General features: G+C 50.7%; 1 protein-coding gene across 4 annotated transcripts in view; it reads right to left on the bottom strand.

Moving 5' to 3' along the window:
• The window catches only part of LOC138526199 (cohesin subunit SA-2-like), a 2,217,157-nt gene that overhangs the window by 149,591 nt on the left and 2,040,728 nt on the right, over positions 1-26,838 (bottom strand). For all 4 annotated transcript variants that reach the window (XR_011283519.1, XR_011283520.1, XR_011283521.1 and 1 more), the window contains one exon: positions 24,956-25,081. Coding sequence is in view for 1 of the 4 variants with exons in the window: in XM_069636632.1 (XP_069492733.1) it covers positions 24,956-25,081 (126 nt within the window). In the remaining 3 variants the exon portion in view is untranslated. The remainder of the gene's footprint in view (positions 1-24,955; positions 25,082-26,838) is intronic.

Raw genomic sequence — 26,838 nt, 5'->3', positions numbered from 1 at the left:
ACCCTCTACTCATTGTGCAATCCAGTACCAATTCTAGTTGAGGAAAAGTGGGAAGCAGTCCCTCTGTCAGGGCCATGGATCCAAGAATATCACCTGGCACTGTGTCGTCCTAAACTCTCATCACCCAGAATGCTGGGCAGTTGCTAACATAACACACAAATGATGCTATAATGGAGGAATAAAATAATTGTTAACATATTTCTTAACATATATTAGGCAGAAAAACAGTAACTAAAACATTTTTAAGGAAAGGAAACTAGGCCAGGTGGATGGCATACATACCTCAAAGTGAACTCCTGAAAAAGGCTGCAACATTTAATGGGTTCGTAAAAACATGTAGGGTGGATTAAGCATAAAGCTAGATGTTCAATCCTAAATATAAAATGAGGAACAAATTACTTACCTCTCGATAACCACCTTTGTGATAAATTCCTCCTACAGATGCCCCATTTTGGATATATCCTCTAGCACCTGCTGCCTTTGACAATAATTGCAGCCACCAGGGCTCGTTATGTGCCTCTGCGTCGCTTCTGCCCGACATCAATGTTCAGGAACCAATACAGTGTCCTTAAGTGGTGTACACTCCCACACCTGCACATCTTCCTAACTTAATATGCAGGGGTCTCAGATGCAGAATACCATTGAATCTCTAGTGTGCTGCTGTTAAAGGAATCAAGTGGAGTGGCAGGTCATTCACCTCAACAGGTATTCAACTCGATAGTATTGTCATGATTATAACTACAATGGTGACACATTAGATGAATGAACATTTCCTTCTCCGACTAAAAAGTAACAAATATACGGTCGTCTCGTCTGAAGGTCCCTGTTCTTGCAACATAAAAACTCAATCTCTTAGGATCAAGCCTATGTAGCCTCTCTTCCTCTTTGGATGGGTAAGGCGGAGCATAAAATACTAGCAATTCCACACTCAGAGATGTGGAATTCTGAAACCCTTTTGGGCAAGAACTTTGGACACACCTTCATAGAAACCTCTCTGAAAAACCTCAAAAAAGGTGCTTGGAGTTCGCCAACAAACCTTGCTGAAGTGTTGGCCACCAAGAAAGCCATCTTCAGAGTGACCAGCCCAATGGACGTAGAATGCAAAGCCTCAGACGTAGCCGCCATCAAAAAAGTAAGGAGTACATTCAGATCCTAAGGTGGGACCACAAAGGGTCTTGGAAGAAATGTATTTACAAGGCCCTTCAAAAATTGGGCCACCACTGGACTAGAGAAGAAAGAACCTTGTTCTGGGGATCACCAAGTAGCCTTTGACTGTGCCTATCTGTAGTCCCGCTGAGGCCAAAGAAAGAAGAAATTCCATGACTGTGGAATTAGGGAACAAAATGAGGTTCACCCCTCAACTTCTACAATATGCCTAAAATCTTCTCCACCTTCATGCATATAGAGACCTGGAGGAAGGCCTACGTGCAGCCAGCTTCACCTCTAGCACTTCCTCGGACAGGCCCCAGTTCTCATATCTCAGCCTTTCAAGAGCCACACATGCAGATTGAGAGACTCAGGGTTCGGTAGGAGCACCCAACCTTCCGACTGGGACAGGAGATACAGCCTCTGAGGAAGCCTGAGAGGTGGGCCGATAGCGAATTCCAGAAGGTCTGGGCACCATGTCCTCCTCACCAAATCTGGGGCGATCAAGATCATGGCTGCCCGAAAATTCTTCTACCTCCTGAGAACCCACGGGATGACAGGTATTGGGGGAAAAACATAATGGAGGCTGAAGAGCCATTCCACCAGAAACACGTCTACCAATGCCCCCCTCGGTGGGAACACCAACCAATCCTGCAGTTGCAGAGCCTGGAGAATCTTTCTCAACATCACCATCCTAAACTTGTCCTTCCTCAGGAACTTGATCAAGGCCCTAAGGTCCAGGACGCAGCAGACTCATTACCTTTTTTTGGCCACCAGAAAGTAGCGGGAGTACTAGCCTGGTCCTCTTTCCTGAGCTGGCACCTGCTCCACTACACCCTTCAAATGTAGAGTTTACAGTTAATCTCTTCCTGGAGCTCTGGTTCCGGCTCTTAATGGAGGGGTGGAGGTCTGTCCTGTGGTTTATGGATGGAGGGTAGACAATATCCCCACATGACCAGCTGAAGATCCCCAGACATCAGAAATGATCTCCCTCCACCTGTCCCACTGCTCGAGAACACTCCCACCAACCAGAGAAGAACTCAAAGCTGTTTAGCAGGCGTCACTGCCCAGACGGCAAATCTGACTGACTTTTCATGGCACCTCTGGCCTGCATAGCCTGGGGAAGTTGAGACTTTCTTAATGAAAGGGACATAGCGCCAGTAGCCCCTGCCTATGGCTCAAAACTAAAAGGATTGTTTGGTGGGCTGCTGAACAGCCAGGCCCAATGACTTTGCTGCAAGCTTCGACTCCTTGAAGAGTCATCGGTCCAAAGAAGTGCATGCCGTTGAAGGCCATACCAAGCAGTTTTGATTGCAAATTTGCTAAGAACCCTGATTCATGGAGGTTATGACACCCTCCGGAGCACTGTCGACATTCCCATCGAGCAGCCGACACACTCTTCGGTGTCGAGACCTGCCTGGAGAACATGGCATGATACTTCCTTGCTGTTGTTGACTAGGTGGACATGAGAATACTTAGCAAAGGCGCAGATGGCTTTAATGGCCTTTAGCACCATACTCCCCGACGCTTATACTTCTTTGTGAAGTTGGCATCGACCACCGGCATTGTGCATGGTCGCTGCAATAACATGGAAATAAGGTCTGAAAGGGATGCGTTGAAGGAAAGGGCTCTCTCAGACTGTTGACTCTTGTCCAAGAGGTCGCTCAAGTCTTAGGACCGTAAGTGCTTTTCTGGAGTGCTAAGGCAAAGAGCCACCCCTACCGTTTCAACCATCTTTCTATATTGTGTGTTGGGGTGGGTGTAGACCTACTGCATCTCGCAGTTGGGCAAGGTATCAAGAATCATGGCGTAATGCAGCCCCTTGGCCACTGCCAATAAATCAGCATGATCTGTGAGAAAATGTAGCATATGTTACACTCCTTAGCTCGCCATAGGCTACATCCCAAAAGAGACAGGACCTCCCCCCGAAAAACAAGAACAGCAGAGGTAGGACACATCAAGGGATCTAGAGTCTTCCCTATGCATGATGACGAAAAATGTAACATGTACGCCACCTGCAGGCATAAATAAACTTAGTGGCATGCATCACATATTAGTACAACTAGGATGTCGTCTGACAAATTCCAATCCTTATTGTGAGGGGTCAGAAAAGAGAGCCGGCCACAAAGTTGTAATGTTTTTAACATTAGACATTTATCAAAATAAAAGGGTTTGGATAAAGGCCTTTCTATCCCTATCCAAATGATTTTCCCTGCCTATGAAATCAAAACTAGGGAACAGTCTGTGTCTCGTCGTCCAACTTAAGCAAAATGTCCTTGGGCCTCATTACAAATCAGGCGGTCCGGAAAGAACGGTGGCGGTAAACCCGCTGCCACCGTTGTTTCCGGACCGCCTGTTCCCGACTCCTGCAGGTGGCAGGTGATGATCCCGCCAGGTTTCACCGGGCGGGTTTAACACCGCCCTCCTGCAGGCGGACGAGGAAACACCGGCAGCATTACGAGATGCTGCCGGTGTTTCCATGATCCCCATTCCCATTGAGTCCCATAGGACTCAATGGGAATGGGGATTAACACCATTCCGCCTCCGTGATTCCCGGAAAACCGGGGTTGTAATGCCCCGGTAATTCCTGGAATCACGGAGGCGGAATGGTAATACGAGTCCGGCGGTAACCAGGCGGTTTTACCACCGGACTTGTAATGAGGCCCCTTGTGTCCAAAACTTATATGACCCTCACACTGAAAATGAACAACCAAATGTGCAACAGAACAATCTTTGTATCCAGGTGATGTTTCCTTTCCCCCGAATTGTCTCAGGTAGAATATAGCAAGTGTTCGAACAATAGTTCCTTAGGAGTGGTAGAAATTTCTCTTTGATATAACACTTCCTCAAGATCAAAATGTCTCTTCCAAACAAATGATGTTTCAAGGATGTCAAAGTATCTGTTTGTAGGTTAAGTAATTATGTTTTCAGCACTTCCTTAGGGATGAAAAAAATATTGTCCCCCACAAACGATAACTCCCCAAGAGTAGTGTAAATGTCTGTCTTATACAACACTTTCTTAAGGGTGAGAAAGAGTATCTTCTCTAGCACTGTGATACCTCTGGGACTGGGCGCAATAAACAAATAAAATAAATAAATAAAAATAAATAAAATTATTTTTGTAAGGATGGCGAAAAAGTGTCTCTTTCACTTATTGGTGTGGATTTCCTGGTATTCTCCCCGTCAGGAACTTGCTTTACAATGTCTTTTCTTCTTTCACATACTTTGGCTGGATTACCTGGTGTACTCCCCTGCCAGGTATCCCTCTCTCTCAGCTTGACAGATCCCAGGTATATTCTCCTGCCAGGTATATCCCCTTCCCCCACATTAACTGATTTATATTCCTAAAACTAGTTTGCACATTCAACTTGGTGAGCGTTCCACTTCACATCAACTCCTTTCTCTTCCTCCTCATCCCAGTACTATAGGTTTTATGGGACTTGGAGTCCATTGGAGATTGAAACTTTGTAAAGCTACAATGTTTTGGATTTTCATTTAAGTCAAGATGGTTAGGCATAGAAGATGTTATATGAATATTATGTGCACATGAAAGGTGAATGTATTCCTGCTTAAGGTGTCTGGCAAAAACAGGTCTTTGAGTTTTATTATTAACAGGATTGGTATATTGACAATATGCCATCAAGCAATCAGGGATTATAGGTTCTTCTTCACATGGAAGAGGAGCATACTGCGTCTCTCCTGATGGGGTCACCACTTCTCCTTGACAGCCATCTCCTCCCATGCGATCCTCCCTCATCCCCAGGGTCAGGATCAGGCAGCGGCTGCCATCCCCTGGCCACATGGGAAGCGATTTAAGACTTCTTGAAGTTCAGGGGGAATTCCAAAATGTGTAGCATAAAGCAGGTATGGAGTAGGCGGCTGACATCATTCTTCCTGAGAAGTAGGACCCCCACAACCAACATCTTGGTGAATACCCTTGCGCAGAGGACGGGACCTGAAGGGTGGGACCTTGAAAGGTTACCAACCACGAACCACAGGTATCGCAGGTCCATGGGATGGATTGGCATATGAGAGTAGGTGTCCTGAAGTACAGTGACACAAGCCAGTCCAGCAAGGGTTTGGAGGATATATGCTATCTTGAACTTATACTTGTGCAGGTGCACGTTCCGAAGCCTCAGAACCAAGATGGGACACTGGCCCACATCCTTCTTTAGGAACAGAAAGTAAAGCAGGTACCAGCCACTTTCAATCTCTGGCACCAGCATCAGCTCTATGTCGCACTTTGCAAGAAGTTGATGAACTTCTTCAAGGAGGAGGGAATCGGGAGAGAGGGGAGAGCCAGAAGGACCATGTTGAAAGAATGAGAGGCAATATCCCTGCGGGACAACCTATCAGGACAAGACTTCGGAAGTGGTGAACTGCCACTGCCTAACAGACTTCCACAGTCAGCTTTCCCCATTCTAGAGATGGGTGGTTGCAGTTCGATTCAAAGGGGTTTTTGACCTTGGATGCGCCTCTGCCTGTATCTTGGGTAAACACTACTGACCTTGGTTTCCAGAGGGTTCTTGACCTCTTCGATAGCAGCTAAAGGAGGAAAAGCCCAAAAAGAAATTACCCCATGAGTGAGTGGCGTAAGGCTGCTGTTGGACGGACAATCCTATGGATTTGGCTTTGGCTTTGAAGGTCTTTAACTATGCCAGAGTCATCTGCTTTTAACCCACATGTTCATATCCAGGAATGCCTGCAGATAGCCTGCCATGCCCAGGCCTGAGGATCTGACAGGCTTCCTCATTCACATCATTAACGGGAAGTGAAACCTTCTTTCCTCTGTGACATAGGAGACTCTCCGATGTCTCAGTGATCACATTCCATAAACAGTGGGTATATTTAGCCAGGTTTCAGGTGGCGTTTACTGTCCTCAAGGACAGGTTGCCAGGAGCACACACAAACATTAAAAGTATACAACTTCATGCTTTGCCCATCTGAGTTAGGAATGAAACATAGCCTACTCCTAGCCCACTGTAGAGTCTTGAACCACCAGATTGTAAGGAGTGGGGTGCATTGTCAGGAGGCACAGATTTGGGGGGTCAGTCAATGCTTTTGGGAAACGTCACATTCTGCAACTGGTGTGGAGGCTAGTTTGAATCATGTGACCAACCCAGGGGCAGCTACTGGCCAGTTAAAATGTAGAAGACTCTCTTTCAGTTGATGCAGGTGAAGAATCTTTCTGAGGTCAAACTGGACTACTGGTTTCACTGGAGCCGACAGCATGCAACTTGCCATAAGCCGAGGCCTGCATGAAGTCGTTCTTCTGGGAAATCCTTCACCTCTCCCTAGTTAAAGAGTTACAGATCATAATGAATAGAGCACCCCCATCATCAAAGAACTGGTCCATTGTTGCAAAAAATTGTGCCATCAGGCACATTAAACCGGCTAAACATGTTTACTTTACCTTAAAAATTGAATTAGCCCTTTAATAAGTCTAAGCTTTCTGTGGTAAAGGCTCTTTCTTTCTCAGAGCGTGTCTCACCACATACAGTCCCTACTCAAGTCCTCTGTGACTCTCTTTCGGATTTCTTTGATTCACAAATTGTTGATATACGTGAGACCATTGGTAAGGACACGCAGGCCTCTGCCTACACTAACTCTATTCCGCTTGAAGCTCCCTCTACACACCACTGGTTGGAGTTACCGGAATCTTTAGATGAGGACATATGTACAGCAATCCGCAAGTTGAAATCTGCTGCCCCTTCTGATCCTATCCCTCTGGTGGTGCTCAAGGATATTTTACCAGCCATTATTCCTTGGATTACGAAGGCTGTTGATCTTTCTTGCCAATCAGGCACTATCCCGGTGGAATTAAACCATGCTACTGTGATTCCACTGTTGAAAAAAACATCTCTGGAGGCAGCAGTGCTGTTTAACTATCGATCTATTTCTCCCCTTCTTTCTTCTTTTCTTCAATCCTCTTGTTTTCTAAATTCCTTTCAGTCAGGTTTCCGACCAGTGAGGGGAACGGAGAGTGTAACCGTCTCGGTACTGGATGATCTGGCCATGATGGTGGACAGTGGTGGAGTGGGGGCCTTGATATTGCTAGATCTCTCTGCCACATTTGATACGGTGGACCACTCTATCCTACTGTCGTGCATGGCTGTGGCTGGTCTCTCCGGCTCCATCCTGGCTTGGTTTTCATCATTCTTGTTTGACAGGACCCACATTCTCTCTCTTCCCCCTTTCCTCTCCTCTGCTCACTTACTTTCATGTGGTGTCCCGCAGGGCTCGGCCTTGTCCCCCATGTTGTTTACCATCTATGTTCAGCCTCTTGTCGGTCTGATTCTCTCGTACGGCTTCCGAAGCTACACATATGCTGACAACACTCAGCTCTTGGTCTGATTAGATTCGGGCTAGCCTGAGGTGTCATCACGCTTGCGTGCGTGCCTGGGGGCCGTGAAGGGGAGTGGATGGACAATTGGCTGAAAGTTAACAGGGGCAATACTGAGGTTGTGGTGGTGTGTTCTCCCCCTGATCCTTCACTGTGGGTTTCAACTTTTTGGTGTGTGGAACTGGGTAACCTGCCCGCACCAGTGGCAATGGTTAAAAACCTTGGTTTTACCCTTTCTGCTACTCTGTCTATGGCCCCACAAGTTGGTGCTACTTGTAAATTGGTCACTTCCTTCTTAAAATACTCTGCAATGTACTGCCTTTCTTGCCTTCTGCGTTGCGCCCTCAGGTCGTGTCTGCCATGGTTATGAGTCGCATTGACTATTGCAATGCCCTCTACCTGGCACAACCCATGGAACTCTTACATCGGTTACAGCTTTTACAAAATCTAGCTACCTGTGTGGCTTCCTCTGCCCCCTATGGTGCCCTATCAGCCCTGTGCTTCTGGCTCTTCACTGGCTTCCAGTGGCAGAGAGGCTTACATTTAAGGCATTATGCCTAGTTCATCGAGCCTATTATCATCAACGTGCTGATTAGCTGCAGGACAAATGTCTGCCTTATATCCCTCAGCGCATATTGCGCTCAGCTGCTTCCCATCTTGTTGTGGCCCCTAGGTTCCGTCTGACCAGAATTGGTGGTAGGACTTTCTCTGTTACAGCTGGTAAACTATGGAATGGCCTCGCCCCGGCTTTGAGAGGTGTGGGGAATCATTTTCATTTTCAACGCCTCCTTAAGACATTACTTTTTTAGCCCTGGGCGATCCACCCGGCTGTGCCTTTCCTCTCTGCACCAAGATGCCTTGGGACAAACATGCGCATTACATATCTGTCAACGTAACATAACATAACTTTTAGTGAAGTGTCAGCCAGGCCGGCGCCTAAGGTGAGGAAGTTGGCATCTGGGGGTACAATGCTGAAAGGCAGAGCCTTTCGAAGTGGGAGGGGAGCAGTCTTGGGTGTTAGCACTAGAACCGAGCCAGCATGCGTGTTGTTGTGGCCTGAATAGGTGCCTCTGCTGGTTTGTTCCACCAGGCTGGGCACTTGCTCCACCCCAGGACCGAGGTTGCCATGGCTTTTATGATACAAGTCATTTATAATGTGCCTGTACACAAGTGTTTCTTGGCGTGACAAGACAAGGGGGGGGGAACAGGGGAGGACAAGACAACCTTACTATGGCTTGTGTCATTCAGATCGTGCAAGTGCGACAGCACAAAAGATGCAGGGGAAGGGAGAGGGGGAAGTGCAAGGGAGAGGGAAAGGGGAGGTGGAATCAAGGGAGTATTGCTCAGAGTGAGTGCAGCCAAGACAGCGTGGCTCTGGGTATGTGCAAGGAGGCAGGGGCTGCAGAGGTTACAGTTACATCCCCCAAGTGCACAGTAAGTCCAGAGGCAGTGCAGGGGAGACTGATCGTGGAGGAGCCTGGCACCCAGTGAGACTCTGGGGTATCCGAGTAATAAGTCGGCACAGTGGACAGGTAGGTTACCAGGGGGGAGAGAGAGAGAGAGAAAGCAGAGGAGAAAAGGAAGATCTTGAGCAGCTTCCGGAACTTTAGGTGGTCCAGCTCAAGTTTGAGATAGGCAGAGAGGCCATTCCAGAGGGAGGCACCTGCAGAGGAGAGAGATCTACCCGCACTCTCTGCCTGGAGAAGCATCTGGACCTCAGAGAGTTGGAGGTAGCTGAGTGAAGGGCTCTAGAAGGAAGGTATTTTGGAAGAGTTAGATGTAGTGTAGGCCATGCCCCGAGGAAGCTTTGTGGATGATGCAGAGGGTCTTGAACTTGATCCTTGAAGTCACCAGGAGCCAGTGGAGAGATTTCAGGGTGGGAGAGATACAGTCCCTGGGCTTGAAGCCAAGGATACATCTCTCAGGCCTGGTCTGGATTCGTTTTGGCAAAGATGGGGAGCATCCTTTGCCTGAATACCTCCCCCTGCTCCAGTTTAAGAGAGAGAAACTTCAGGGATGATGGTTCTGCTGAAAAGTCTTCATTGTGACTGGAACAGGAGTGGCAATTCTACTTTTTGGAGGATGAGGAGGAAGAATGGCATTCAGATTATTTATTGGGGGAACAAACCGCTTATGATGATGCTTCTTTTTGCTCACTTTTGTATGAGCTTGAATCTTATCAATGCTTTCGTCCCTCAAGCTGTGTTCCACCTATGTCTCCTGCAAGGACCGGGGCTTCTTGGAAGAGAGCTCTCAAGCAGAAGACTTGGTGGGAGTGTGGTTTCCGCCTTTGTGAAGGGAGGTGTACAATTTAGTGACACAGCAGGAACTTTCCGTGCATGGACTGGCACAAACTGTTGTCCTCTGTATCATGCTCCTCCCCAGGCAGTAAAGACAGACTATATGGGGGTCAGTCATGGACATCTGTCCCAGTGAGTCCGTAAACATCTTGAAGCCATTTTAGGATTCAGCATGATCCAGTTAAAATTTGAAAAAAGCTGATGGGGTTCTTGAGCAGCACATTGAGGACTTGAAAAAAGGAACTGGGGCAAAATGCACAATATATAGAGCCATACAAATTGGCGGGAGCTCCTCCTGCACTGGTTACACCCTAGTAGTGACAACCAAAGGCAAGTTACTCTGTACATATTAAAAACATACAATACTTAGTCCTTGATCATAATTAAATCTAGTCTTTTAAGGTGGCTTATACGTTTTTTTTAACCAAACTATTTGCATTTCCGAAACACAAACAAAAGCAAAAAAAGAAATCCTCCAACCTTCCCTCAACATTATAGTTAACATCTCAGACCTGCTCAACATCACGTGTAGCCAATGTGCCCTGCCAGACCTTTCTACTACTCGCTTCAAACATCGGTATGACATTTCTAAACAATGCTTTACTACGCATTCTTGTCCATCATTTGGCCTAACCCACGCTCAAAATAAATGGCCTGTATTGTTCTCAGACCACGGTTCCATAAAGACAGTGAATGGTCTCCAGATCATATTAAACGTTTCCGTAGCCCCTGTAAGTACTGCAGACCAGATTTCCCGAATGTTGCCCTACCAAATTGTAATCTGGGGACCATCAGGATTCTTCTGCTGCTGGGTGATGGTCAGATTCGCCACCATCAGAAATTGTGTCAAAATTGGCCATAGTGCCCGACATCGGGTATTGACACCTCGCCCCAGTGTATCCCAACACTAAAATTAAAGGGTCCTGTGGAAAGGTCACTCCCGTTATGTCTTTAATTTTGGATAGTATCTCCTTCCAAAACACCTGTATATGTTCACAGGTCCCCCACATTTGCCCAAGAACCCCTACACTGCTGCATGTAGGCCAGCATAATGGGGAGTAGACTGGTTTGACCCAGTGCAGCCTCTGGGGGCTGAAATACCATTGTTAGTAGTTTTTGTGTGCGCATTGCTTAATCGTTGTGCGTTTAAAGGCTTTCGTAGCCCTCGCCTACACCTGGCACCAGGTGTCCGGCCCAGTTTCCATGCCTAAATATGCCCGCATTTCTTGGTATATATAGGGGTTCCTCCCCCGTGCCCAGCCCGTCAATCAAACAATACTACTTGGAGATCCAACCCGAGATCCCACCTTTCTCCAAGCCACCTATAAGCATTCATTCCGGCGTAGTGGCCTGCATATTCCCTGCAGCTTTGACAGCTGGGTTTGTTGCACAGTGCTGCAGCTGTAGGAAGTGATATCTTCCTGACGATTCCAGCACAATCCAGCACTTGGCCTCCTCAAATGTGATGGGTGTGCCCCGTGCATATAGGTCTGCTAATGTTTTCAGACCCCCTCATCCAAGCCCTAAAGTCATCCTCTGCTAAGCTGGGAGAGAAGTCTACGTTGTTTATGATCGAGAAGTATGGGCCCAGTGTCAGGGATACATCCCATTATCTCCTCAGTCTACCCATTGGGTCTGGGAGGACTGAGAGGAGCACAGCAGTTTGCCCCCTGCCATTCTGGCCGATTTGCTTAATAAAAAGTCACCTGGGGGATGTCTGTAACCTGGTTCGGATTCTGTTGGCAAGGGGCTCCTCTGCCAAGGCAAAGGACAGGGAGGGCAGGCGGCACACATCACAGTCTCGTGCCCCTGCAAATGGGTATGGAATCAGACACCTCCCGATGGATTTTGAGTCTTGCGCTGCTGGACGGCAGGTATAAGGCTAATATCCACTTTCCGGATGCATTTCTGAACCCACACACTCCCATGAATGTTCTGATCTCCCCCCAGTCCACCCGATCAAATGCCCTGCGTGCTTTGAGGGAAAACAGCAACATCTTCGTCCCTGTCCGCCTGTTTTACCACATTCAGGGTCCGGCGAATGTTGTATCTATTCCTGTCCGTGATGAATTTGGTCTACGTGCATCAGCCTCGGAAGTATGGCCTCCAGCATTGTAGCTAGCACTTTTTCATAGATCTTCACATGTATGTTTAGGCGGGTGATGGGTCTATATGAGTCAGGAGTCACTAGTTCCCTGCCTCCTTTTGGGATCAGGACTTGTTGAAGAGTTTTACTAGGGGTCCTAACAGATCGGACATAGGTCCGCCCTCCAAGGAAGACTGCGAATGGTCAACACCAGATGTTCCAGGTACAATATCCTCATAGTCCATTTTGGGGTGACCAGAATTAGGCAAGCCTGAAAATTTGTCAACTGCCTGAGAACCAATGGGATGACGGGAATGGATGGTAACGCAAAGTAAAGTTCAAAGGTCCAATCCACCAAAATTCATTCCTCAGGGCACCTCTTGGGGGGAATTTCCTTGAGCAGAAAAGTCTGCACTTCAAGCTGGCTCTTGTTGTAAACAGATTGACCGGAGGGGGTCCCCAAAGTCAAAGATCCCAGCAAGGAACTCTGGGCTAATATCCCACTGATAGGAGACTAAACTCTGCCAGCTCAGGGCATCCGCCAACACGATCACTGTCCCCATCAAGTGAACAGCTGAAACAGAGATGTTGTTTTGTAATGCTAAGAACCAGAGCCGCATGGACCTGTTTGCACAGGGGCAGTAACTGCACACCCCATCTCTCGTTGAGGAAGTTCATAGCTACTGTGCTGTCCATCAAGATTGGGGCAGTCATCCCCCAGAGGGACAGCGCCAAAGCAATTAGCCTAGTCTTAAAGTTCGCAACTCCAACAAGTTGATATACCATGGGCACTGTACCTGTGACCAGAGCCTGTTCACCTTCAAATCCCTGCAGTGAGCACCCCAGCCTTTCAGTGCAGCGCCAGTGATCCCCTGGGCCTCTGGCCAACGTGTCGAGAGTGCCCCCCCACTATTAAGTTCTCCTGACTCGACCACCATGGCAGCTTGTTGGCTACTGTCCCCTAAACTAGGGGGACATCTGACATGTCTCTGGAAAACTGTGACCACAAAGCGGAGTAGCCCCTGAAGGGAACACTTCCTCAACCTGGCCCCTCGCGCCAGAAAAATGCAAGATGCCATGAGGCCCAGGATATGGAAAAGGGCTGAAGCTGGTAGCATGTGTGTGCTCTGGAAAAGCATGACCCTCTGCCGAATGGGATGGGATGAATCCATGGGATGACGGAAATGGGTGGTAACGCAAAGTAAAGGTCAAAGGTCCAATCCACCAAAACGCATTCCTCAGGGCCCCTCTTGGGGGGAATTTCCTTGAGCAGAAGAGTCTGCACTTCAAGCTGGCTCTTGTTGTAAACAGATTGACCGGAGGGGGTCCCCCAACGTCAAAGATCCCAGCAAGGAACTCTGGGCTAACATCCCACTGATAGGAGCCTAAACTCTGCCGGCTCAGGGCATCCGCCAACACGATCACTGGCCCATCAGTGAACAGCTGAAACAGAGATGTTTTGTAATGCCAAGAACCAGAGCCGCATGGACCTGTTCGCACAGGGGCAGTGACTGCACACCCCATCTCTCGTTGAGGAAGTTCATGGCTACTGTGCTGTCCATCAAGATTTGGGCATTCATCCCCCAGAGGGACAGTGCCAAAGCAATTAGCCTGGTCCTCAAGTGCTGGCTTATATTTCCTGGCCAGCTCTTTATGAACTGCCAGAGTCGAACAAGCTAGTTGCCACAGTGCTATAAGTGGGTCAGAAATCTCCTGATTGATCGCGAGGGCCATCTCTGACTGAGGACCTTTATCCAAAAATGCCTGTCGAATCATACTGGGCCAAAGGTCTCATCGATGCACCAATGCCCAATGTCGCTATCACCTTCTTTCATTTTTTTTTTTTTTTTAATAATTCTGTTTATTACGTTTTAATAACACAACAACAAAACAGGCATGGGTCAAAGGCATACAACAGATCATGACAGTAAGGCAGTTTTCAAAGAGGCCGAGGGAACCCAGTGGGGCCGAGAGCCATCAGACATTCGTTGGGTATGGTAGGTGACCAATGTTAACAATAGTACATTTCTATTTCTTTCGGTACATTTCAGTTAGCGTCCAGCCATTTACCCCATATTTTCTGGAATTTGCGGGGGCACCCTCGTGCATTATAAATCCGTCGCTCCAGGGCCGCGCATCTGTCCAACTCATTGCCCCATCGGTTCACCGATAGGGGGTCGGCAGAGCCCCAGCTAGCCGCGATCAATCTTTTGACTGCCCCAAGTGCCAGTGCCAGAAATATTCTATCATGTTTTGAGAGATCCACTTCACCTCGGATTCCCAACAGCATCATTTTGGGGTCTCTGGGGATTGGTGTCGCCAGGGTGGCAGAAATCGTGTTGGTACAGCTCTCCCAGAAGACCTGTAAGACTCGGCATTCCCATAACATATGGTAAAAGGTGGCCAGTTCTGTTTTGCATCTGAGGCATGTCCCATCATCTAGTCCACCCCATCTGACCATGGCAGTGCGTGAATAGTATGTGCGGTGGAGGATCCTCAGTTGTATAAGCCTGAGTTTAGAATCAATACCTATTTCTCTAGGGGACATTAATGCCTCAGCCAAGTCCTCTGGTTCCATGTGACCTGTATCCCTTTCCCATTTTTCTTTGAGCCCGTCCAGCTGCGTCGCCCCGAAGGAGTTAAGGGCTTGATAGAGCGTGGAGGTGACCTTGGAGGCAATGCGTTGCGGAAGGATGTTAGTCTCAATGGGAGTACAGGGGGGTATGGTCGTCGTGTCAGGGAATTGGGTGCGGATGGCGTGGGTCATTTGCGCATGTCGAAACCGGTCCATAGGTGCGAGGTCGAAGCGCTCTTGCATGGTCTCAAAGTCAAGGAGGTGGCCTTCTTGTATCACATGTGCTAGTGTATGTATCCCTTTCGCGCACCAGTGACCGAAGGGGCCCATCTTTACTATTTCTGGGAGGAGTGCGTTGTGCCATAGGGGTTGAGATAGTGTTGGTTTACCTTTCCAGCCTATCAGTTTGTGCGCATCTCGCCAGGCCCGGCAAATGTGACGTGTCATTTTGGGTAACAACGGGGGTTGGTCGTGGGTGGCGTACAGGGTCTGTAGTGGGGTTAGTGGGGTCATGCTCTCCATTTCAAGACGGATGTGGGGGAGTGTGGGGTCTGCATGTATCCAGTCATTTACCACCCCAATCTGGGCTGCAAGATAATAGGTGCGAATGCATGGTAGACCGATGCCTCCCTCCCATACTGATCGCTGCAGCGTCTCCAGGGCGATCCTGGATTGTTTCCCTCCCCACAGCAGTGTGCGAAGGCGTCTGTCAATGAGTGCGAAGGTGTCTCGGGGGATTATATGGGGGGCGTTTTGAAGTACATACAGTAGTCTGGGGAGGGTCAGCATTTTGAATAGTGCCGCTCTGCCCAGTAGTGATAATGGGAGTGATTGCCAGTGGGAGGTGTCCCTAATGAATCGGTCAATTATTGGTTGTAGATTGAGTTGTAGGAACCCCCCCAGTGACGGGTCGAGTCTTATGCCCAGGTATTTGAGTTCTCTAATGGAGACATGATATGGGCAGGTTTCAGGGATCGCAGACTCCCCTCCCTGGATCGGGAAGTAAATGGTTTTGGTTTCATTTACTTTGAGGCCTGCGAAGCGCTGGTATTCTCTGAGGATGCGGGAGACGATCGGGCAGGAAGTACGTGGGTTACTTAGGTATATGAGGAGGTCGTCCGCGTAGAGGGATAGTCGGTCCTCTCCCCCCCCCGGCCAGGCGAACCCTGTCCAAGTAGTGTTGGTCCTAAGCTCAATTGCGAGAGGTTCTATGGCCAATAGAAAAAGCAGCGGGGAGAGAGGGCACCCCTGTCTCGTGCCCCGACCCAAGGGAAATGATCGAGAAGACCTACCGTTCACCCTTACCGTGGCCTCTGGGTGTGCATATAGGAGTTTAACCCACGATATGAATGTTTGCCCCAGGTTCATTCGAGTCATGATTGCCCACAAGGCCTCCCAGTCCACAGAATCAAATGCTTTTTCAAAGTCCACTGCCAGGAGGGCCAGTGGGGCCGATATTTCCTTGGCTCTACTCAGCGCCAACTGAACTCTGCGCAGGTTCATGCGGGTGGATTTGTTGGGCATAAATCCGCATTGGTCGGGGTGAACCAGGGTCTCAATAACCCGCAGCAGTCTGTTGGCTAGTGTTCTTGCAAGGACCTTGGCTTCGCCGTTGATCAAGGATATTGGGCGATAGGAGGCACATTCCTCCGGGGGTTTCCCGGGCTTATGTATGACGACTATGCATGCTTTCCTGAGGTCCGGGGGGAGTGCCCCCAGCTCTTTGCTGCGTAGAAACATACGGTGCATGTGGGCGGGCAGTGAACCGCCTAGGCATTTCCATGTTTCTGTAGGGAACCCGTTGGGACCCGGGGTCTTCCCAGGTTGGAGCTGTGCGAGCGCCTCTTGTACCTCAGTTACAGTGATATCGGCATTCAGGAGGTCTGTTTGGCGCTGAGAGAGCTTCGGGATCTCAAACCGGTCAAGGTAGCATGTGGGTTCGGGAGGCAGGTGCTCGGCCGGTGGAGTGTAGAGTTTCTCATAGTAGGCGGCGAATGCTGCGACAATGTCCGAGTCGTCTGTGAGGAGCGTTCCGTCTGGGGATTCAATTGCCCGCACATGTCCCTTGGTCTGCTTGCGCCGTTCCAGCCAGGCCAGTGTCTTATTCGCCTTGTCACCTCGTTCATAGATTTGGCTCCGGACCAATTGATGGGCTGTCCGTGCATTGTCTAGAGCCAGGTTGCTAAGGGCCACTTGTGCGGTGACCAAATCTTCCTTAGCTTCTTGGGTGGAGTGTTCCAGGGTTTGTTGTTCGCACTCCAGGACGCGCGCTTCTGCCTCTTTGATCTTTTGGATTCGTCTTCGTTGGTAGGCTGAAACTTCCGAGATAACTTCCCCGCGGAGGACAGTCTTATATGCCTCCCAGAGCGAGATTGGGCAGTCCACTGATCCTTCGTTGTTTTCGAAGTATTCTGTTGTCTTCTTCTCCAGTTCCTCCGCTATTTCGGGGAGACGTAGGTGGTATGTGTTCAGGCGCCAATTACGATCCGGACCACGACAGGAGTTCTTCATAGACAGTAGGAGCGGAGAGTGGTCAGAAATACCTCTTGCGAGGAAGTCAGCGTCAAGGAGCCTGTGACTTACATTGCGGGGGACGAAGGCATAATCGATTCGGGAGAATGACTTGTGGACACCTGAGAAGAAGGAGAACCCAGCCTCGTTGTTGTGGAGCGCGCGCCATGCATCTGTCATACCCAGAGCTTCGGCGAACATGGCAAGTGGTGTGGGGGCAGGACAGGAGCCTGACCTCCTGTGAGATCTGTCGATTGCAGTGTTCATCACTTCATTAAAGTCCCCGCCGATCACCCATACATCGGCCACATCCTCAAGCAGCCGGCTCTGTAGCTCGGAGAGTAGCTCTTTCGTCTGTGAGGGGGGGGCGTAAACTGCAGCGAGGCCCCATTTCTCGCCCCAGATGTCGGCCAGTATCATAACATATCGGCCCCGGGGGTCGATCTTAACCTTCCTGACCTGCAGGGGGACTCGCTTGTGAACCAGGATCATCGTGCCCCTAGCTCCTGTTGTGAATCCAGCCTGGTAGGTGTGAGAGTAGTTGGATTTTTTGAAGAAGTTAGTGCTCGTGCCTAGCAAGTGTGTTTCGTTTAGTAGGGCAATATCAGGTGAATGACGGTTAAGGTACTGGAGCACCAGTCTTCGCTTTATGCTGGAGCCGAGGCCATTGACGTTCCAGGAGAGCACGGTCACCTTGTTGGAGTTCATTCTCTCTGCGTGGGGCGCTTATCTGGACATCTGGGAGGATCAATGGTAGTCCTATACGCTCGAGATTTGTGCAAGGCTATACCTTCGGGGGGGATGCCCGAAGGTCTTCTCGTGTTGGTATATCTCCTGCCTGGATGATGATCGTGTCTGTGGTCTTGCCCATAGCCAATACTTGGTTCCCTTGCCAATGCTTCTATGTGTCGTATCTTCTTGTTTCTTGATTCGCTTTCTTTATGAACTTTGAACTCCCCCCCACCCTGTACTTCCCCCCCAACTGGGAGCACCTGTCGCCCAAACATTAAACCTATAACTTTATGAACTTCTTCGGGATAACCCGGGTGTGGTAGCGCGCGTTTGGTCTTAGGGGGCGGCGGCCGCTAAGTGAGCATTTCCACTCTACCAATCTGCAGTTCGGGCCCTTCAGTACAGGGTATTCATCCTTTTCCCGCCGGGGTCCTTGACGCTTCGTCATCCGCTGCAGACGGGGAGCGAGGGGGCGAGGGTCTCCCAGGTCGGGGTCGCTGCGTGGGTGGGCCCGATGGCCCACGTCTCCCGTTGGGTTCCGTGAGGACATGAGTTTCAAGCCAGTCCCATGCATCTTTGGGGTTGTAGAACAGGTGTGTAGCGCCCTCATACTGGACTTTTAGCAATGCCGGGAAGAAGAGGGCATATTTGATGGATAGTGACTGGAGCTTCCTCTTAACGGAGTCAAAAGATTGGCGGGCTTTTTGGACTTCTTTCGTGTAGTCGGGGTAGAAGCCAACCTTGTAGCCGTTGTATGTGATCGGGCCCATGGCCCTCGCCATTTGTAGGATCGCATCCCGGTCGCGATAATTCAGTAGGCGTGCAATCATTGTTCTGGGTGGGGCGCCCGGTATAGGCCGGCCGGTGGGGACTCTGTGTGCCCTTTCCACCGAGAAGAATTTGGATAGCTTCTTCGGGGCGAAGATATGAGTGAGCCAATCTTCCAGGAAGAGTTCTGCGCAGGGGCCTTCCTCTTTCTCCGGTATACCGAGGATCCTGAGATTATTGCGTCGCGCCCTCCCTTCACTGTCTTCGGCGCGGTTTTCTAGTTGGGTCACCTTTTGGGCAATCGCAGTGAGCTGCTGTTCCATGCGGTGGATCGCATCTTCATTGCTGGACACCCTCTGTTCTGCTTCGCCCACTCTGGTCGACAAGTTGCGGAGGTCTTGGCGTATAAGGGACACCTCCGAGGATAAGCCGCCCATTTTAAGTTCCAAGGACGTCCTCGAGTCCCCAATCGCTTTCATGAGGTCTGATAAGGAGACAGGAGGGTCTCTGAGTTCTCCAGGGTTACCTTCTTCTTCTAGAGGTTGGGGCTCGCGTTGGGGAGGGGCCCCCACGGTGTAGAGATCCATCTTGCTCTGTAGCGTTTGCCTCCTGGTTTTCTCCTTTCCCATGTCGCGATTGGGTTCTGTGTAGTAGGGGTCTAGCTGTTCCTCCTCGGGGCGGGATGCGCACAGTGAATCGCGGCCAAGGTCACGTTTGGGGTGTTCGCGGTGTCGTCGCTCGGCCTCACCAGGCGGCGTGATGCTGGCACTTGTCTATCTCGGGCGTACCGAGCGGCCAAAGTGCGTGGGACTGTGCCCGTGTTCCACCGGGAGTGCTGCGCTTCGGGGTGTGAGGTAGGTGGTCCCAAGAGAGAGGCAGGGCTGTTCCACTGTTCACGCGGAGTTTTGGGGTCCACCGCGGACACGTAGGTCGTAGCAGCGCTCTGGGTCTGGTGCTGGTCTGTGGCACACCTGTGTACTGTGGGTTCTGCAGCAGGCTGGTTGCAGAAAGGGGTCGCAGGGGAGAAAAACAAGCAAAGCGTCCGCCCCCCGCTCCCTTGTACCTGTCGTGGGTGCCTCTGGTTGCAGCGTGTCTTCCTCAACAGGGGAGCGCAGCTCACGGCTCCTGCTGCCGCTCGACCCTGGGTCTCAGTCTTGCTGGTGAGGGGGAGGGGCAGAGGTCCAGCGGGTAAGGCTGGTGCTGCAGAGCCCAGGCCGCAAAGCCTCTCCAGATGCGTTGCTCCCGTAGTGTGTAAGCCCCTGTTGTCTCGAGGGTGGAGGAGGTGGGGGGGGGGACCCTCCTCAGCCGCTCAATGGCCCCCGGAGAGCGCCGCGGGGTCGCGTACCGAGCGACAATCTCGCCTGGGAGCTAGCGAACTCAGCGCCTCCGGGGGGAGGGGCGGTCCTCCTCTTCCGCCCGCGCCGCGATGGTCGCCTGTCGTCCGTCGGCGGTCCGCGGGCTGGTTCTGGTGTCCCCCTTCCCGGTTTCTCTCCGGAGTGCGGCGTCAGCAGCTCTGATGGGGCCGCCACCGCTGGTGGGCGGTTGAGGCACGATTAGTCCACGTAAAGTGGAAAATATGCAGGATATTAGCAGCGGCCGCCGGGAGCCGTTGGTTTTAGCAGCGCATACGTCGCTCGCGCATGCGCACTCCTCGCTATCACCTTCTTGATCTTTCGAAATTTCGAGTTTGGATGCCCATGTGGCACCACTTGCTGCATTTTTGACATAGAGAAATGTATGGAGGTCACTTGCGTCGTGGAGCCCTGAAGCTAGCTCCATAAGCTCTGCTTGGTCCATCGGGAAATCTGGAAAGTGGTTCAAACCCAGATGGTACAGGGTCCCACTCAATATCAAATATCAACCTCACGGTTTGGAAAAATTGAGCCCTCAACTCTGGTGCATAGGCCTGAAGGATGACCTGGGCGGTACCCACAGTGGTAGCTGTTGAGCTTGATGCACTGATGGCCACCATCGACTACTTTGACTTTGAGGGGGGCGAGCTTGAGGGCGTACAGCCGGACTCCTGTGTCTCCTATGTCTTTTTATCAGCTTCTCGGGGCACAGAACATAGTAACATCGCTGACTACGTCCTGGACGAAATTGTACCGGTTATGGCCTTAGAAAATAAGACAAACATTTGTTTTGTTAACTCCTCCCACTCCTCCCTCGATGCTGCCCATTTGAGCGAATAAGACTTACCCCATCCAACAGTTGCTATCCTGTCTTTATTTCCTTCTTTTTTCTTCTTGTGGGAAGAGGAAGAAGAGGAGTGGTGGCACTCAATACGATAATGGGATCTCTTCTAGGATTTGTTATGATGCCTGCTCTCCCTCTTATCCTTCTCTGGAATCGGACCTTCTGTGTCAGCCCCTGAATACCTAGAAATCAAGCAGGCCTGCGACTTCGAAGGGGGGCAACCTAGCGCAATCTTAGCTGCTCATTCCCTCACAGACTTTGAGTTCGTGGACTGACACAAATTACATATAGTTTATGTCGTGGTCCATCCATGGGCATGACAAACAAATATTGCACGGGTTGGTGATGGACATCCTGGAGCTACAGACCCGGCAGCGCTTAAAGCCCAAAGGCTTGGAGCCTGTCACAGTGGTACCAAAAGAATGACTTACAAAATGTTCTGAAAAAACAGTGTTCTGAGTGTATAGGGAAAAGGAACAGAGGAAGAGGGGCACAGTATATGCATACATTACAATGTCATGTTTGGAGCCCAGGAGTCATGGAAGGTGTTTGTTGAGTCGCACTATGCCCCCTGTCGAGATTATCGGAGAACAGCTGGAGCTGGAGAATATCTATCCAGATGAGAAATGTGTAGGAGGAAGCAATACATTTAAGTATATTTCCAAGGTGAGGCATCTGTGTGAGGACAAGATTCCCAATATAACGACTGGGAGCATCCAAAGCATGTTAATCTATGAAAGATCCAATAGGGAACAAAAAGGTGCTTGTCATGAAACCACTAAGTAACTGTGGTTACAGCGTAAGTGCCACTTTCACAGCATTCCCTTACTAAGCTGTGAGGAATTCGACCATCCGCACGGTGTTTGTGCGTGTGCGCCTAGGCTTCTTTGAAATTTTAAATGAAATTGAACAATGGTAGATCAACCCCTGGAAATTGTGTGTGGCTAATCTGCACACATGTTCCTATGCTCACTGCACAACCTACACATAAACCAGTGTACTCTGGGTGGATACAGCCTACAGGTGCAGTCACACCTGTGATGTTTATTTGGGATATGACTGCTAGGAGTACATCATGTCATCTCAGAATAGGGAGAGCCAAACCTTGCACTTCTGAGATGACATGGTGTACACCTGGCTGCAACCGACTGCACTGCTGACTTTTATGCCGCAGTCACTAAAGCCATCCAAGACGCTTCGACCAGTGCTTCAAAACCGCCGACCACCACTGAGACAATGATTCCTGACCCCGAGCCGCTAGGTAGGCCAGCCTGCAGCCATCTGTCCCGCTTTGCTCACCGAACTGTCTGCCGCCTGATACCCGCAGCTGTCTCCTGTCTTGAACTCTGTCGCAGAAGCTGCAAAGCACCCTGAAACCGAGTCGACCTTGTCGAGCACTTAGAAATCCTACAGCACAAGGTACATTGTGGTTCTGTCCCCGTGCTCCTTCTCTGAAGGCCCCTAGTGACATTTTACGACCCATTGCTCCCTTTGTGTTGAAACTAAGTATCCTTGAACTATTGTGATTATTTACTATACTGACTACTCTTCTATCAGTATCCAGAGTGCATCCCTTTTTCTTCTTTGAAACTATCTGTCCTCTGCATTCCTTTACAGGGTGGGTTACATTTCGTAGTGTGCTAGAAATGTCTGTTGTGATAATAATAAAGTTGATATTTTTATACAACCTTGACTGCACAGTCTTTTACCATTGGGTAATAATTGTATTTTCGCTGTGTTGCAACTAACCATCGATCCACAACCTTTCGTAGAGAAGTCTGCCATTCCATCCACGTTACCAATATTGGACAAGGAGGTTTATAATTTGCTTGTTTTCCAATCTGTTTTGATCCCTTCTGGTGTACTAGAGGTTTGGGGCTGCTTGATGGTTTAGAAACCGATAGTCATCCCTTAACCACTTGTGCCAGAAGTTGATTCATCACATGAGCACTGCTGCCGTTATATCCCTCCCTCCCACTTCATTTTATGCTCACAAATGAAACCTACTAGGCATAGGGTGTGGACCTTGTGGCAAGGGACTGAGCGATTAAACAGTAAAAAGTGGGGACCACTCTAATTCAAAACCGTTCGATACGGTACTTGATAATATTTGGTTCACACTAGAACCCTCCTGCACTGGGAGAGCATAACAATTCCACAATTTCCTTGTGTAGCCCCTGTTACACCGATACCACCCCACCTTCCCAGACCTGCTGAGCTAGTGGGGCGCTAAGCAACCTACAAATATAATGGTTAATACAGGAGATGGGCCACACCCTGAATTCCTGGATAATTAACAGACACAGACACTAGAGTGAATGTTTATAAAGACCCCCAATGGGGTCCCTCTTTATTAATTATACCCTTATAAGAACCTAGGATTCCCCCGGCGTGAGCTCCATCTAAGCGGGGACCAGCTACGACAGCTCACCCTTCCTTGGAGAGGTTCCAGTGACCCTAAGGATAAGCTTGCTGCAAACAATCCCCTTCCTAACTCATCAACCACCAACATGAGAGTGAGGCCAGAGGATGGCCTCTGTCGGCGGTCCCATCTTGCAAAGCGGCTTTGGGCAGGCTGCCAAACTATGCCACCATCTCACGCCAGGGTGCCTCCCCTCTACCCCCAACAACATGAGACACATATGAAAATTGGGTGACTGCTGCAGTCAGGCACACCTACACAGTACCTTTGAGGTCTGTCCTAGGGCGCTGTCTCTGGGCGATTGCACGCAAGGCTGTGAAGTGCTGGTTGTAGGCTGGAGCCTGTTCCCTGATGACACTGGGTGAGAAGATGGTGCTTGGCTCCTCTGGTGTTTGGCTGTTAACATAATGGGGTCCTTCAGGGTGACCCCGCCCACCACTTGGGGTCACCTCACTACCCGCACACTGTGAACTGTCCTGGGCTGACCCCTATGCACATGGGGACAAGCCACAATTACTGCGGTGACCCGCGGCATAAGTATTGTTTTAGGGTGGACCCCGTTGGCTGGGGTGGCCCACCCGACATCACTGCCGTGACCCGGGGCATTAATATTATTTTAGGGTGGACCCCGTTGGCTGGGGGCCCACCCGACATCACTGCTGCGGCCCGCGGTATATGTTTTATTTTAGGGTGGGCTCGTTGGCTGGTGGTCCACCAGAAATCACTGCGCGGCCCGGGCACCATTATCAGAGCCGACGCTGTCTCTGTTGCTATGGGACACTGCCGCGCTCACTGAAGAGCGTCAGCCCTCCTCCTGGCCCGATGCCTCAGCAATGCGTTGTGGAAACGCAGGGGACAGGCTGCATTCTCAGCCGGGCCACTCCGCTGGGCAGCCCGGGGCTTTCTTCACCCGGGCCGATCAACAGAGCGACCCAGGGCTTACACACTGGCGCTGGCCAGCCCGGTGCTTCCGCTGCTTATCTCTGGAACCTCCCAGGCTGCTCCTGACATAGGCAGCCCGGGAGGATTTTTTTGTTAACAGGACTGCCTCACTGGCCATGAGGCGGGCCTTTCGGGGCACGGTCGGACCGCCCCCAACATGCAGTCCTGGACGGATTGTTCTTGATGGGCTCGGGCAGCCACCGCCACAATGCCCGGGCAATGAATGTCTCTAGGGCCCGTCCGGTGTGGCCCCCTGGCGGGCCGACAGGCGCCCCGGCCTAAGGGTGGCTGAGCTGCCCATGGCATAGCAGCTCAGCTTCCCTGTACATTCTCTGCAGAGGCTCCCCATTGCACCACCTAGTGCTTTTCAGTGGATTAAGGCCGCAGGGGGCCGCTCGAGACAATGATCCTCCCAGTTAAGTCTCTCTCTTTTCTCTTTCTTTCTTCAACTCTCCTTTTCAATTGTCTTTCTTTTTAAATCCTGCTGGATTCTTTTCTCTCCCCTGACCAGCCCATTCTTGGGCCGGGGAGTTATTTTCTATTGTTCTGTCTTCTAATTTTACTTTTAACATTCCATCCGGCCCCATGGTGGGTTGGATGGTTGGTTCCAACACTTACATAAATAAACACACGCAACACATTTAATAAAGCCTTAATTACACCGGTTTCTGTGTCTTTCTTTTCTGTGTTCCCTCAGATGGCCAGCATGTTGCCCAACTAGCCGGGCCCCATGGGGCCACGGGCTACACTTGCATGTATCTTGTCATAAACTGGGTGAGCCCTTGTGGAAACCTGCTGCATGGAAACTTCTATTGGTGGGAGGATCTATTTTCTGTGTGATGAAAACCTCGATTGAATGGCAGCACATTTTTCACAGGCAATACAAAGCATAGGTGATCTTAGTTTCATACACTTATCAATAAAGGCTACTTACACAAGCTGTCTATCAGGCTTCAGGAGTTTGTTGGAGAATTCGCTGACAACAGCGAGAAAGGCCAAATTAGGAGGGATGCTTCCTTCCTCTGCTGCTGTTCCTTTAAAAGCAAATTCAATCCCATCTCTGGTGAACAGAAAAATGAAATAAACAACAATAATTAAAAGAGGAATACCATCTTATTCTGTTTCACATGAATATAACCAAATGTAAATACAAAGCCGCACATTACACATATTTCCACATCCCCTGTGTGCTAGAATTGTATTGTAATCTTAAGTGGATCTACGTGAAATGTTTGTCGCCGAAACGGACGGGGCTGAAAAGCACAAACAGGGTAATTCATAGAATTTCGCACAAAAGTGGCGCACGCGGCTGGCGCAGTGTCCCCGTGCGATACACTGCACCAGCCGCGTGCGATAAAATCCATTTCATCGCACAGCGTATTCATGGATTTTAGCCCCCAAAACCAGCCGTGGCGCAGCGACCCTGCAGCAGCGCCAGTTACGCCGCCAAGAACGCCCTTGCGCAAGGAAAATCCCTCAAAATCCCCAATTCATCGCAAATGTCTGCGCTAACCCAGGACCAGTTTACAGGGCTGCCAAACAGCAAATGCCAAGCGGGGTCTGTGTATTACTGGGCTGCGCGGGAAGTTTCACACGCGATTGGCCCTGTGCGAGCGGGGTATGCGTATAACTGGGGAGTGCGGGAAGTTTAACACGCTATTTCAGCAGGGTACGTGTATTACTGGGGTGCGTGGGAAGTTTTACATGCGATTGGCCCTGTGCGAGCGGGGTACGTGTATTACTGGGGTGCGCAGGAAGTTTCACACGTGATTGGCCCTGTGCGAGCGGGGCACGTGTATTACTGGGGTGTGTGGGAAGTTTCACACGCGATTGGCCCTTGTGCGAGCAGGGTACGTGTATTACTGGGGTGCGCGGGAAGTTTCACACGCGATTGGCCCTGTGCGAGCGGGGCACGTGTATTATTGGGGTGCGTGGGAAGTCTCACACGCGATTGGCCCTGTGCGAGCGGGGTACGTGTATTACTGGGGTGCGCGGGAAGTTTCACACGAATTCAGCAGGGTACCTGTCTTTCAGGGGTGCACGGGAAGTTCCACACGCGATTGTCCTGGGTACGTGTGTTCCAGGGGTGCGCAGGAAGTCTCACACGCGAATTCAGCAGGGTATGTGTATTTCAGGGGTCCACAGGGAGTACTACTCGTGATTTGGCTGTGTGGGTCCTTCCAGGTGTTCCCTCTACACCCTCCACAGCCCCTGCAGGTAGCCCACACCACAGGGGACTACCCTGCACCCCTGCTCATGTCCCGCAGGCAGCCCATCCACCATGGGCATGCCCCCCAGCCAAGCCACGTCACCTTGCACTACTGATCAACAACGCATGTCTCCCAGCACCCCCAGCACTGTGGGGCACCTGCCAGCAGGCCCCCACTCATGTCCAACTCATGTCCCCCTGCACCCCCACCCCCCAGCAGTCAGGGGCACCAAGCCCCACTCATGTCCAACTCATGTCCCCCTGCACCCCCACCATCCAGGGGCACCCTGCACCAGGCCCCCACTCATGTCTCCAGCACCCCACCCCCCAGCATCCAGGGGCACCCTCCACCAGGCCCCCACTCATGTCTCCCTGCACCCCCACCCCCCAGCAATGCAGGGCACCCTCCACCATGCCCCCACACTTGTCTCCCAGCACCCCCACCCCCCAGCATCCAGGGGCACCGTCCACCAGGCCCCCACTCATGTCCCCCTGCACCCCCACCCCCCTGCAGTCAGGGGCACCCTCCACCAGGCCCCCACTCATGTCTCACAGCACCCCCACCCCCAGCAGTGCAGGGCACCCTCCACCATGCCCCCACACATGTC

Source organism: Ambystoma mexicanum, chromosome 7p, assembly GCF_040938575.1.
Source record: "Ambystoma mexicanum isolate Mex_15411 chromosome 7p, UKY_AmexF1_1, whole genome shotgun sequence".
In the NCBI taxonomy this organism is placed as follows: Eukaryota; Metazoa; Chordata; class Amphibia; order Caudata; family Ambystomatidae; genus Ambystoma; species Ambystoma mexicanum.
Note: the sequence above shows the minus strand (reverse complement) of the source record. Positions and strands in the feature narration are given on the sequence as shown.